The sequence below is a fragment of the Salvelinus alpinus genome, chromosome 1 (genome assembly GCF_045679555.1).
Source record: "Salvelinus alpinus chromosome 1, SLU_Salpinus.1, whole genome shotgun sequence".
Taxonomy (NCBI): domain Eukaryota; kingdom Metazoa; phylum Chordata; class Actinopteri; order Salmoniformes; family Salmonidae; genus Salvelinus; species Salvelinus alpinus.
Window position 1 is genome coordinate 12,315,407 of NC_092086.1, and position 13,747 is coordinate 12,329,153.

A 13,747-nucleotide genomic window follows, 5' to 3' on the forward strand; every position below is an offset into this window, starting at 1 on the left:
AAGGGGAGACAGAGAGAGAAGGAAGGGGAGACAGAGAGAGGAAGGAAGGGGAGACAGAAAGAGAAGGAAGGGGAGACAGAGAGAGGTAGATAGAGGGGAATAGTGTGACAGAGATAAAGAGAGGCAGAGGAGAGAGAGATGTAGAGAAGGAGTGAGAGAAGGACACAGAGAGAGAGAGAGACAGAGGTGTGTGAGTGTGTGTTTTACCATGGCACCAATGCTGTATGTGGCTGCTGGAGCAAGTGGGTGGTTGTAGGGGTCCGCAGCATATACTGGTCCGTAACTATGGAAACACATGAGACAACAACAAACACCATCAGTGCCCATCATCAAAACCAGACACACACACACACACACACACACACACACACACACACACACACACACACACACACACACACACACACACACACACACACACACACACACACACACACACACACACACACACACACACATAAACACACACACAGTACATCAATGTCTTGTACGTGTTCTGTAACTCTTAGGATTCATTTGAATGGAGTCAAAGTCACATGTAACAGTCATCTCAGTGCAGAAACAGAAGACTCAGCATCTGTGAATGAATGAAACAACGTTGAACCTGTGACTGAAAATATCTTCCAGGACATCAGAAAGGTCATACCCTCCTTTCCTACTACATCTCAATACGTTTAATAAGACATGAAAACATAGAATAATGTTGGCTTTAAATGTCATAGTGAATACAGCAGGTTTTACCATAACAAGAAAAGGATTGGTCCCTTTTCATATTGAGAGAGACAGAGTGACAGAGAGACAGACAGACAGACAGAGAGACAGACAGAGAGAGACAGAGTGACAGACAAAATGAGACAGACAGTAAGACAGAGAGACAAAGAAAGAGAAAGTGCAGACTGACAAAAAGAACAAGAGTTTGTGAGACTTCGAAAGAAAGAACAGAGTTAGAGAGAAAGAATGAAAGAGAGACAGGGAGACAGATGGAGAGACATACAGAGAGACAGAAATAGACAGACAGACAGAAATACAGAGATACAGAGAGACAGAGATACAGAGAGACAGAGATACAGAGACACAGACAGACAGAACGAGACAGACAGACAGACAGAGAGCGAGAGACAGACATACAGACACAGAGACAGACAGACACAGAGACGGACGGACGGACGGACAAACGGACGGACGAACAAACGGACAGGGAGAAAGACAGGGATACAGAGAGACAGACAGAGACACAGACAGACAGACAGAGACAGACAGAGAGAGACAGGCAGACAGAGACAGAAAGACAGACACAGAGACAGACAGACACAGAGACGGACGGACGGACGGACGGACAGACGGACGGACGGACGGACAGACAGACGGACAGGGAGAAAGACAGAGATACAGACAGACAGACACAGAGAGAGAGACAGAGAGACAGACATCTTAAAACTAAAACGCCCAGAGAGCGGTTCCATATCCCAGAGTTCCGAGGGGCAGTGAGCAGCAGCGTTGGCGATAGCAGAGTTCTAATCTCCCCCTCCGAGCCTGACTGCCCGCGCACACTGATAACAGCCAATCAGCAGCCTGGCTTGCAAATATAAATAAGCTGATTTGCATATGGGCCCAGCGCTGTGCGATTAGGCTCAGTTAATCCCCATTATTTTTGGACATTGTGTATGTGTGTGTGTGTGTGTGTGTGTGCGTGTGCGGGAGTGTGTCTGTGTGTGCATATGTGTGTTAATCCCCATTACATTTGGACGTTGTTCTTCAGTCTCACCAACCTGCTCTACTATACTGACCTGCAGTCTCTACTGTACTGACCTGCAGTCTCTACTGTACTGACCTGCAGTCTCTACTGTACTGACCTGCAGTCTCTACTGTACTGACCTGCAGTCTCTACTGTACTGACCTGCAGTCTCTACTGTACTGACCTGCAGTCTCTACTGTACTGACCTGCAGTCTCTACTATACTGACCTACAGTCTCTACTATACTGACCTACAGTCTCTACTATACTGACCTGCAGTCTCTACTGTACTGACCTGCAGTCTCTACTGTACTGACCTGCAGTCTCTACTATACTGACCTACAGTCTCTACTATACTGACCTACAGTCTCTACTATACTGACCTACAGTCTCTACTATACTGACCTGCAGTCTCTACTGTACTGACCTGCAGTCTCTACTATACTGACCTACAGTCTCTACTGTACTGACCTGCAGTCTCTACTATACTGACCTACAGTCTCTACTATACTGACCTGCAGTCTCTACTATACTGACCTACAGTCTCTACTATACTGACCTGCAGTCTCTACTGTACTGACCTGCAGTCTCTACTATACTGACCTACAGTCTCTACTATACTGACCTACAGTCTCTACTACACTGACCTGCAGTCTCTACTGTACTGACCTGCAGTCTCTACTATACTGACCTACAGTCTCTACTATACTGACCTACAGTCTCTACTACACTGACCTGCAGTCTCTACTATACTGACCTACAGTCTCTACTATACTGACCTACAGTCTCTACTATACTGACCTACAGTCTCTACTACACTGACCTGCAGTCTCTACTATACTGACCTACAGTCTCTACTATACTGACCTACAGTCTCTACTATACTGACCTGCAGTCTCTACTATACTGACCTACAGTCTCTACTATACTGACCTACAGTCTCTACTATACTGACCTACAGTCTCTACTATACTGACCTACAGTCTCTACTACACTGACCTGCAGTCTCTACTATACTGACCTACAGTCTCTACTATACTGACCTACAGTCTCTACTATACTGCCCTACAGTCTCTACTATACTGACCTACAATCTCTACTATACTGACCTACAGTCTCTACTATACTGACCTACAGTCTCTACTATACTGACCTACAGTCTCTACTATACTGACCTACAGTCTCTACTATACTGACCTGCAGTCTCTACTATACTGACCTGCAGTCTCTACTATACTGACCTGCAGTCTCTACTATACTGACCTACAGTCTCTACTATACTGACCTACAGTCTCTACTATACTGACCTGCAGTCTCTACTATACTGACCTACAGTCTCTACTATACTGACCTACAGTCTCTACTATACTGACCTGCAGTCTCTACTATACTGACCTACAGTCTCTACTATACTGACCTACAGTCTCTACTATACTGACCTGCAGTCTCTACTATACTGACCTACAGTCTCTACTATACTGACCTACAGTCTCTACTATACTGACCTACAGTCTCTACTATACTGACCTACAGTCTCTACTATACTGACCTGCAGTCTCTACTATACTGACCTGCAGTCTCTACTATACTGACCTGCAGTCTCTACTATACTGACCTGCAGTCTCTACTATACTGACCTACAGTCTCTACTATACTGACCTACAGTCTCTACTATACTGACCTACAGTCTCTACTATACTGACCTACAGTCTCTACTATACTGACCTACAGCCTCTACTATACTGACCTACAGTCTCTACTATACTGACTTACAGTACAGTCTCTACTATACTGACCTACAGTCTCTACTATACTGACCTACAGTCTCTACTATACTGATCTACAGTCTCTACTATACTGACCTACAGTCTCTACTATACTGACCTACAGTCTCTACTATACTGACCTACAGTCTCTACTATACTGACCTACAGTCTCTACTATACTGACCTACAGTCTCTACTATACTGACCTACAGTCTCTACTATACTGATCTACAGTCTCTACTATACTGACCTACAGTCTCTACTATACTGATCTACAGTCTCTACTATACTGACCTACAGTCTCTACTATACTGATCTACAGTCTCTACTATACTGACCTACAGTCTCTACTATACTGACCTACAGTCTCTACTATACTGACCTGCAGTCTCTACTATACTGACCTATAGTCTCTACTATACTGACCTACAGTCTCTACTACACTGACCTACAGTACAGTCTCTACTATACTGACCTATAGTCTCTACTACACTGACCTACAGTCTCTACTATACTGACCTACAGTACAGTCTCTACTATACTGACCTACGGTACAGTCTCTACTATACTGACCTATAGTCTCTACTATACTGACCTACAGTCTCTACTACACTGACCTACATTACAGTCTCTACTATACTGACCTACAGTCTCTACTATACTGACCTACAGTACAGTCTCTACTATACTGACCTACAGTCTCTACTACACTGACCTACAGTACAGTCTCTACTATACTGACCTATAGTCTCTACTATACTGACCTACAGTCTCTACTATACTGACCTACAGTCTCTACTATACTGACCTACAGTCTCTACTATACTGACCTACAGTCTCTACTATACTGACCTAGTCTCTACTATACTGACCTGCAGTCTCTACTATACTGACCTACAGTCTCTACTATACTGACCTGCAGTCTCTACTATACTGACTTACAGTCTCTACTATACTGACCTAAAGTCTCTACTATACTGACCTACAGTCTCTACTATACTGACCTGCAGTCTCTACTATACTGACCTGCAGTCTCTACTATACTGACCTACAGTCTCTACTATACTGACCTACAGTCTCTACTATACTGACCTACAGTCTCTACTATACTGACATACAGTCTCTACTACACTGACCTACAGTCTCTACTATACTGACCTACAGTCTCTACTATACTGACCTACAGTCTCTACTATACCGACCTCCAGTCTCTACTATAACGACCTCCAGTCTCTACTATACTGACCTACAGTCTCTACTATAGTGACCTACAGTCTCTACTATACTGACCTACAGTCTCTACTATACTGACCTACAGTCTCTACTATACTGACCTACAGTCTCTACTATACTGACCTACAGTCTCTACTATACTGACCTACAGTCTCTACTATACTGACCTACAGTCTCTACTATACTGACCTACAGTCTCTACTATACTGACCTACAGTACAGTCTCTACTATACTGACCTACAGTCTCTACTATACTGACCTACAGTCTCTACTATACTGACCTGCAGTCTCTACTATACTGACCTGCAGTCTCTACTATACTGATCTACAGTCTCTACTATACTGACCTACAGTCTCTACTATACTGACCTACAGTCTCTACTATACTGACCTACAGTCTCTACTATACTGACCTATAGTCTCTACTAACAGTCAATGGTAGTTTATCACTAAAACGGGTTCCTTATAGAGCATCAGTCATAGATGACACCAGTTGTAATAGCTGCTAATAATATAGTAAATCATGACACCAGTTGATATAACAGCTAATGATATAGTAAACCATGACACCAGTTGTTATAACTGCTAATGATATAGTAAATCATGACACCAGTTGATATAACAGCTAATGATATAGTAAATCATGACACCAGTTGTTATAACTGCTAATGATATAGTAAATCATGACACCAGTTGTTATAACTGCTAATAATATAGTAAACCATGACACCAGTTGTTATAACTGCTAATGATATAGTAAATCATGACACCAGTTGATATAACAGCTAATGATATAGTAAATCATGACACCAGTTGTTATAACTGCTAATGATATAGTAAATCATGACACCAGTTGATATAACAGCTAATGATATAGTAAATCATGACACCAGTTGATATAACTGCTAATGATATAGTAAATCATGACACCAGTTGTTATAACTGCTAATGATATAGTAAATCATGACACCAGTTGATATAACAGCTAATGATATAGTAAATCATGACACCAGTTGTTATAACTGCTAATGATATAGTAAATCATGACACCAGTTGTTATAACTGCTAATGATATAGTAAATCATGACACCAGTTGATATAACAGCTAATGATATAGTAAATCATGACACCAGTTGATATAACAGCTAATGATATAGTAAATCATGACACCAGTTGTTATAACTGCTAATGATATAGTAAATCATGACACCAGTTGATATAACAGCTAATGATATAGTAAATCATGACACCAGTTGATATAACAGCTAATGATATAGTAAATCATGACACCAGTTGTTATAACTGCTAATGATATAGTAAATCATGACACCAGTTGATATAACAGCTAATGATATAGTAAATCATGACACCAGTTGTTATAACTGCTAATAATATAGTAAATCATGACACCAGTTGATATAACAGCTAATGATATAGTAAATCATGACACCAGTTGTTATAACTGCTAATGATATAGTAAATCATGACACCAGTTGTTATAACTGCTAATGATATAGTAAATCATGACACCAGTTGTTATAACTGCTTATGACATGGTAAATCATGACACCAGTTGTTATAACTGCTAATGAAATAGTGAATCCTGTTCATGACAACTCTACGAAGCTCTACGAAGGGCCTTCTATGAGACATCATGACACCAGTTGTAATAACTGATCTACAGTCTCTACTATACTGACCTACAGTCTCTACTATACTGACCTACAGTCTCTACTATACTGACCTACAGTCTCTACTATACTGACCTACAGTCTCTACTATACTGACCTACAGTCTCTACTATACTGACCTACAGTCTCTACTATACTGATCTACAGTCTCTACTATACTGACCTACAGTCTCTACTATACTGATCTACAGTCTCTACTATACTGACCTGCAGTCTCTACTATACTGATCTACAGTCTCTACTATACTGACCTACAGTCTCTACTATACTGACCTACAGTCTCTACTATACTGATCTACAGTCTCTACTATACTGACCTACAGTCTCTACTATACTGACCTGCAGTCTCTACTATACTGACCTACAGTCTCTACTATACTGACCTACAGTCTCTACTATACTGACCTACAGTCTCTACTATACTGACCTACAGTCTCTACTATACTGACCTACAGCCTCTACTATACTGACCTACAGTCTCTACTATACTGACCTGCAGTCTCTACTATACTGACCTACAGTCTCTACTATACTGACCTACAGTCTCTACTATACTGACCTACAGCCTCTACTATACTGACCTACAGTCTCTACTATACTGACCTGCAGTCTCTACTATACTGACCTACAGTCTCTACTATACTGACCTACAGTACAGTCTCTACTATACTGACCTACAGTCTCTACTACACTGACCTACAGTACAGTCTCTACTATACTGACCTATAGTCTCTACTACACTGACCTACAGTCTCTACTATACTGACCTACAGTACAGTCTCTACTATACTGACCTACGGTACAGTCTCTACTATACTGACCTATAGTCTCTACTATACTGACCTACAGTCTCTACTACACTGACCTACAGTACAGTCTCTACTATACTGACCTACAGTCTCTACTATACTGACCTACAGTACAGTCTCTACTATACTGACCTACAGTCTCTACTACACTGACCTACAGTACAGTCTCTACTATACTGACCTATAGTCTCTACTATACTGACCTACAGTCTCTACTATACTGACCTACAGTCTCTACTATACTGACCTACAGTCTCTACTATACTGACCTACAGTCTCTACTATACTGACCTAGTCTCTACTATACTGACCTGCAGTCTCTACTATACTGACCTACAGTCTCTACTATACTGACCTGCAGTCTCTACTATACTGACTTACAGTCTCTACTATACTGACCTAAAGTCTCTACTATACTGACCTACAGTCTCTACTATACTGACCTGCAGTCTCTACTAGACTGACCTGCAGTCTCTACTATACTGACCTACAGTCTCTACTATACTGACCTACAGTCTCTACTATACTGACCTACAGTCTCTACTATACTGACATACAGTCTCTACTACACTGACCTACAGTCTCTACTATACTGACCTACAGTCTCTACTATACTGACCTACAGTCTCTACTATACCGACCTCCAGTCTCTACTATAACGACCTCCAGTCTCTACTATACTGACCTACAGTCTCTACTATAGTGACCTACAGTCTCTACTATACTGACCTACAGTCTCTACTATACTGACCTACAGTCTCTACTATACTGACCTACAGTCTCTACTATACTGACCTACAGTCTCTACTATACTGACCTACAGTCTCTACTATACTGACCTACAGTCTCTACTATACTGACCTACAGTCTCTACTATACTGACCTACAGTACAGTCTCTACTATACTGACCTACAGTCTCTACTATACTGACCTACAGTCTCTACTATACTGACCTGCAGTCTCTACTATACTGACCTGCAGTCTCTACTATACTGATCTACAGTCTCTACTATACTGACCTACAGTCTCTACTATACTGACCTACAGTCTCTACTATACTGACCTACAGTCTCTACTATACTGACCTATAGTCTCTACTAACAGTCAATGGTAGTTTATCACTAAAACGGGTTCCTTATAGAGCATCAGTCATAGATGACACCAGTTGTAATAGCTGCTAATAATATAGTAAATCATGACACCAGTTGATATAACAGCTAATGATATAGTAAACCATGACACCAGTTGTTATAACTGCTAATGATATAGTAAATCATGACACCAGTTGATATAACAGCTAATGATATAGTAAATCATGACACCAGTTGTTATAACTGCTAATGATATAGTAAATCATGACACCAGTTGTTATAACTGCTAATAATATAGTAAACCATGACACCAGTTGTTATAACTGCTAATGATATAGTAAATCATGACACCAGTTGATATAACAGCTAATGATATAGTAAATCATGACACCAGTTGTTATAACTGCTAATGATATAGTAAATCATGACACCAGTTGATATAACAGCTAATGATATAGTAAATCATGACACCAGTTGATATAACTGCTAATGATATAGTAAATCATGACACCAGTTGTTATAACTGCTAATGATATAGTAAATCATGACACCAGTTGATATAACAGCTAATGATATAGTAAATCATGACACCAGTTGTTATAACTGCTAATGATATAGTAAATCATGACACCAGTTGTTATAACTGCTAATGATATAGTAAATCATGACACCAGTTGATATAACAGCTAATGATATAGTAAATCATGACACCAGTTGATATAACAGCTAATGATATAGTAAATCATGACACCAGTTGTTATAACTGCTAATGATATAGTAAATCATGACACCAGTTGATATAACAGCTAATGATATAGTAAATCATGACACCAGTTGATATAACAGCTAATGATATAGTAAATCATGACACCAGTTGTTATAACTGCTAATGATATAGTAAATCATGACACCAGTTGATATAACAGCTAATGATATAGTAAATCATGACACCAGTTGTTATAACTGCTAATAATATAGTAAATCATGACACCAGTTGATATAACAGCTAATGATATAGTAAATCATGACACCAGTTGTTATAACTGCTAATGATATAGTAAATCATGACACCAGTTGTTATAACTGCTAATGATATAGTAAATCATGACACCAGTTGTTATAACTGCTTATGACATGGTAAATCATGACACCAGTTGTTATAACTGCTAATGAAATAGTGAATCCTGTTCATGACAACTCTACGAAGCTCTACGAAGGGCCTTCTATGAGACATCATGACACCAGTTGTAATAACTGCTAATGAAATAGTGAATCCTGTTCATGACAACTCTACGAAGCTCTACGAAGGGCCTGCCATTAGACATCATGACACCAGTTGTAAAAACTGCTAACGAAATAGTAAATCCTGTTCATGACAACTCTACGAAGCTCTACGAAGGGCCTGCCATTAGACATCATGACACCAGTTGTAATAACTGCTAGGGTGAGGATAAGAGACAGAGAGAGAGAGAGAGAGAGAGAGAGAGAGAGAGCAAGAGAGCGCGAGATAGAGGGAGAGAGAGAGATAGAGGGAGAGAGAGATGGAGAGAGAGAATGGGAGAGAGAGAGAGAGAGAGAGAGAGGGAGAGAGAGAGAGCGAGAGAGAGCGAGAGAGAGAGAGCGAGATAGAGGGAGAGAGAGGGGCGGGGGTGATGTGATTTGATACTGAGTTGTATTCTATATCTATCTGTATTTATGATTACCTGTAGAGGTGTTACAAGACATTTCATCTGCTGCAAGGAGGACCAAATTATTTCTGCAAGAGAAGATAAGATTCACAATAGCACTGTGCTTTCTGAGGGGAGATCTGGGGGCGGGGGGGGGGGGGGGGGGGGAGACGGGATGGGGATAGGCATGGAGGGTAAGGAGGTGGGGGGAAGATTCACAATACCCCTGTGCAGTCTGAGGGGTAAAATCTGGAGAGGGGAGGGTAAGACAGGAGGAAAGAGAAGACGGGATGGGGGAGGGAAGTGGGGAGGGATACGTGGGGAAGAGCATTGGGAGAGTGTGGGAGGGATGATTCAGAGAAGGAGGGGTAGAGGATGAAGTGAAGAGGTATAGGGAGAAAGAGGGATGATTCAGAGATGGAGGGGTAGAGGATGAAGTGAAGAGGTATAGGGAGAAAGAGGATGATTCAGAGATGGAGGGGTAGTGGATGAAGTGAAGAGGTATAGGAAGAAAGAGGGATGATTCAGAGATGGAGGGGTAGAGGATGAAGTGAAGACGTATAGGGAGAAAGAGGGATGATTCAGAGATGGAGGGGTAGAGGATGACGTGAAGAGGTATAGGGAGAAAGAGGGATGATTCAGAGATGGAGGGGTAGAGGATGAAGTGAAGAGGTATATGGAGAAAGAGGGATGATTCAGAGATGGAGGGGTAGAGGATGAAGTGAAGAGGTATAGGGAGAAAGAGGGATGATTCAGAGATGGAGGGGTAGAGGATGACGTGAAGAGGTATAGGGAGAAATAGGGATGATTCAGAGATGGAGGGGTAGAGGATGAAGTGAAGAGGTATATGGAGAAAGAGGATGATTCAGAGATGGAGGGGTAGAGGATGAAGTGAAGAGGTATAGGGAGAAAGAGGGATGATTCAGAGATGGAGGGGTAGAGGATGACGTGAAGAGGTATAGAGAGAAAGAGGGATGATTCAGAGATGGAGGGGTAGAGGATGACGTGAAGAGGTATAGGGAGAAAGAGGGATGATTCAGAGATGGAGGGGTAGAGGATGACGTGAAGAAGTATAGGGAGAAAGAGGATGATGTGGAGGACAGGATGGGACAAAGGATTTCATTTGAAAAGTAGAGAATCTGAAGCATCATAAATGTGAAAACTATGTCAATATGAAGCAGAGAGGACTGTTACTCTAGCTATCTAACAGTCCTCCCCAGAAACATGTCAATATGAAGCAGAGAGGACTGTTACTCTAGCTATCTAACAGTCCTCCCCAGAAACATGTCAATATGAAGCAGAGAGAGAGGAGTGTTACTCTGGCTATCTAACAGTCCTCCCCAGAAACATGTCAATATGAAGCAGAGAGGACTGTTACTCTAGCTATCTAACAGTCCTCCCCAGAAACATGTCAATATGAAGCAGAGAGGACTGTTACTCTAGCTATCTAACAGTCCTCCCCAGAAACATGTCAATATGAAGCAGAGAGAGAGGACTGTTACTCCAGCTATCTAACAGTCCTCCCCAGAAACATGTCAATATGAAGCAGAGAGGAGCGTTACTCTAGCTATCTAACAGTCCTCCCCAGAAACATGTCAATATGAAGCAGAGAGGACTGTTACTCTAGCTATCTAACAGTCCTCCCCAGAAACATGTCAATATGAAGCAGAGAGGAGCGTTACTCTAGCTATCTAACAGTCCTCCCCAGAAACATGTCAATATGAAGCAGAGAGGACTGTTACTCTAGCTATCTAACAGTCCTCCCCAGAAACATGTCAATATGAAGCAGAGAGAGAGGACTGTTACTCCAGCTATCTAACAGTCCTCCCCAGAAACATGTCAATATGAAGCAGAGAGGAGCGTTACTCTAGCTATCTAACAGTCCTCTCCAGAAACATGTCAATATGAAGCAGAGAGGAGCGTTACTCTAGCTATCTAACAGTCCTCCCCAGAAACATGTCAATATGAAGCAGAGAGGAGCGTTACTCTGGCTATCTAACAGTCCTCCCCAGAAACATGTCAATATGAAGCAGAGAGAGAGGACTGTTACTCTAGCTATCTAACAGTCCTCCCCAGAAACATGTCAATATGAAGCAGAGAGGAGCGTTACTCTAGCTATCTAACAGTCCTCCCCAGAAACATGTCAATATGAAGCAGAGAGAGAGGACTGTTACTCTAGCTATCTAACAGTCCTCCCCAGAAACATGTCAATATGAAGCAGAGAGGACTGTTACTCTAGCTATCTAACAGTCCTCCCCAGAAACATGTCAATATGAAGCAGAGAGGAGCGTTACTCCAGCTATCTAACAGTCCTCCCCAGAAACATGTCAATATGAAGCAGAGAGGACTGTTACTCTAGCTATCTAACAGTCCTCCCCAGAAACATGTCAATATGAAGCAGAGAGGAGCGTTACTCTAGCTATCTAACAGTCCTCCCCAGAAACATGTCAATATGAAGCAGAGAGGACTGTTAATCCAGCTATCTAACAGTCCTCCCCAGAAACATGTCAATATGAAGCAGAGAGGACTGTTACTCTAGCTATCTAACAGTCCTCCCCAGAAACATGTCAATATGAAGCAGAGAGGAGCGTTACTCTAGCTATCTAACAGTCCTCCCCAGAAACATGTCAATATGAAGCAGAGAGGACTGTTAATCTAGCTATCTAACAGTCCTCCCCAGAAACATGTCAATATGAAGCAGAGAGAGAGGACTGTTAATCTAGCTATCTAACAGTCCTCCCCAGAAACATGTCAATATGAAGCAGAGAGAGAGGACTGTTACTCTAGCTATCTAACAGTCCTCCCCAGAAACATGTCAATATGAAGCAGAGAGAGAGGACTGTTACTCTAGCTATCTAACAGTCCTCCCCAGAAACATGTCAATATGAAGCAGAGAGGACTGTTACTCTAGCTATCTAACAGTCCTCCCCAGAAACATGTCAATATGAAGCAGAGAGGAGTGTTACTCTAGCTATCTAACAGTCCTCCCCAGAAACATGTCAATATGAAGCAGAGATCACTGTTACTCTAGCTATCTAACAGTCCTCCCCAGAAACATGTCAATATGAAGCAGAGAGGAGCGTTACTCTAGCTATCTAACAGTCCTCCCCAGAAACATGTCAATATGAAGCAGAGAGGAGCGTTACTCTAGCTATCTAACAGTCCTCCCCAGAAACATGTCAATATGAAGCAGAGAGAGAGGACTGTTACTCTAGCTATCTAACAGTCCTCCCCAGAAACATGTCAATATGAAGCAGAGAGGACTGTTACTCTAGCTATCTAACAGTCCTCCCCAGAAACATGTCAATATGAAGCAGAGAGGACTGTTACTCTAGCTATCTAACAGTCCTCCCCAGAAACATGTCAATATGAAGCAGAGAGGACTGTTACTCTAGCTATCTAACAGTCCTCCCCAGAAACATGTCAATATGAAGCAGAGAGGAGCTGTTACTCTAGCTATCTAACAGTCCTCCCCAGAAACATGTCAATATGAAGCAGAGAGGAGCTGTTACTCTAGCTATCTAACAGTCCTCCCCAGAAACATGTCAATATGAAGCAGAGAGGACTGTTACTCTAGCTATCTAACAGTCCTCCCCAGAAACATGTCAATATGAAGCAGAGAGAGAGGACTGTTACTCTAGCTATCTAACAGTCCTCCCCAGAAACATGTCAATATGAAGCAGAGAGGACTGTTACTCTAGCTATCTAACAGTCCTCCCCAGAAACATGTCAATATGAAGCAGAGAGGACTGTT

The 13,747-nt window shown here is 41.8% G+C and overlaps 1 protein-coding gene across 15 annotated transcripts in view; it reads right to left on the reverse strand.

Annotated features, from left to right (window-relative positions):
* Positions 1–13,747, reverse strand: part of rbfox1 (RNA binding fox-1 homolog 1) — a 512,645-nt gene that overhangs the window by 7,049 nt on the left and 491,849 nt on the right. For 11 of the 15 annotated variants that reach the window (XR_011673971.1, XR_011673973.1, XR_011673972.1 and 8 more), the window contains one exon: positions 208–283. Coding sequence is in view for 11 of the 15 variants with exons in the window: in XM_071391187.1 (XP_071247288.1) it covers positions 208–283 (76 nt within the window). In the remaining 4 variants the exon portion in view is untranslated. Of the gene's footprint in view, positions 1–207; positions 284–10,029; positions 10,083–13,747 lie in introns of all 15 variants that reach the window. The other 4 variants (XM_071391229.1, XM_071391222.1, XM_071391268.1 and 1 more) reach the window with 1 other exon arrangement.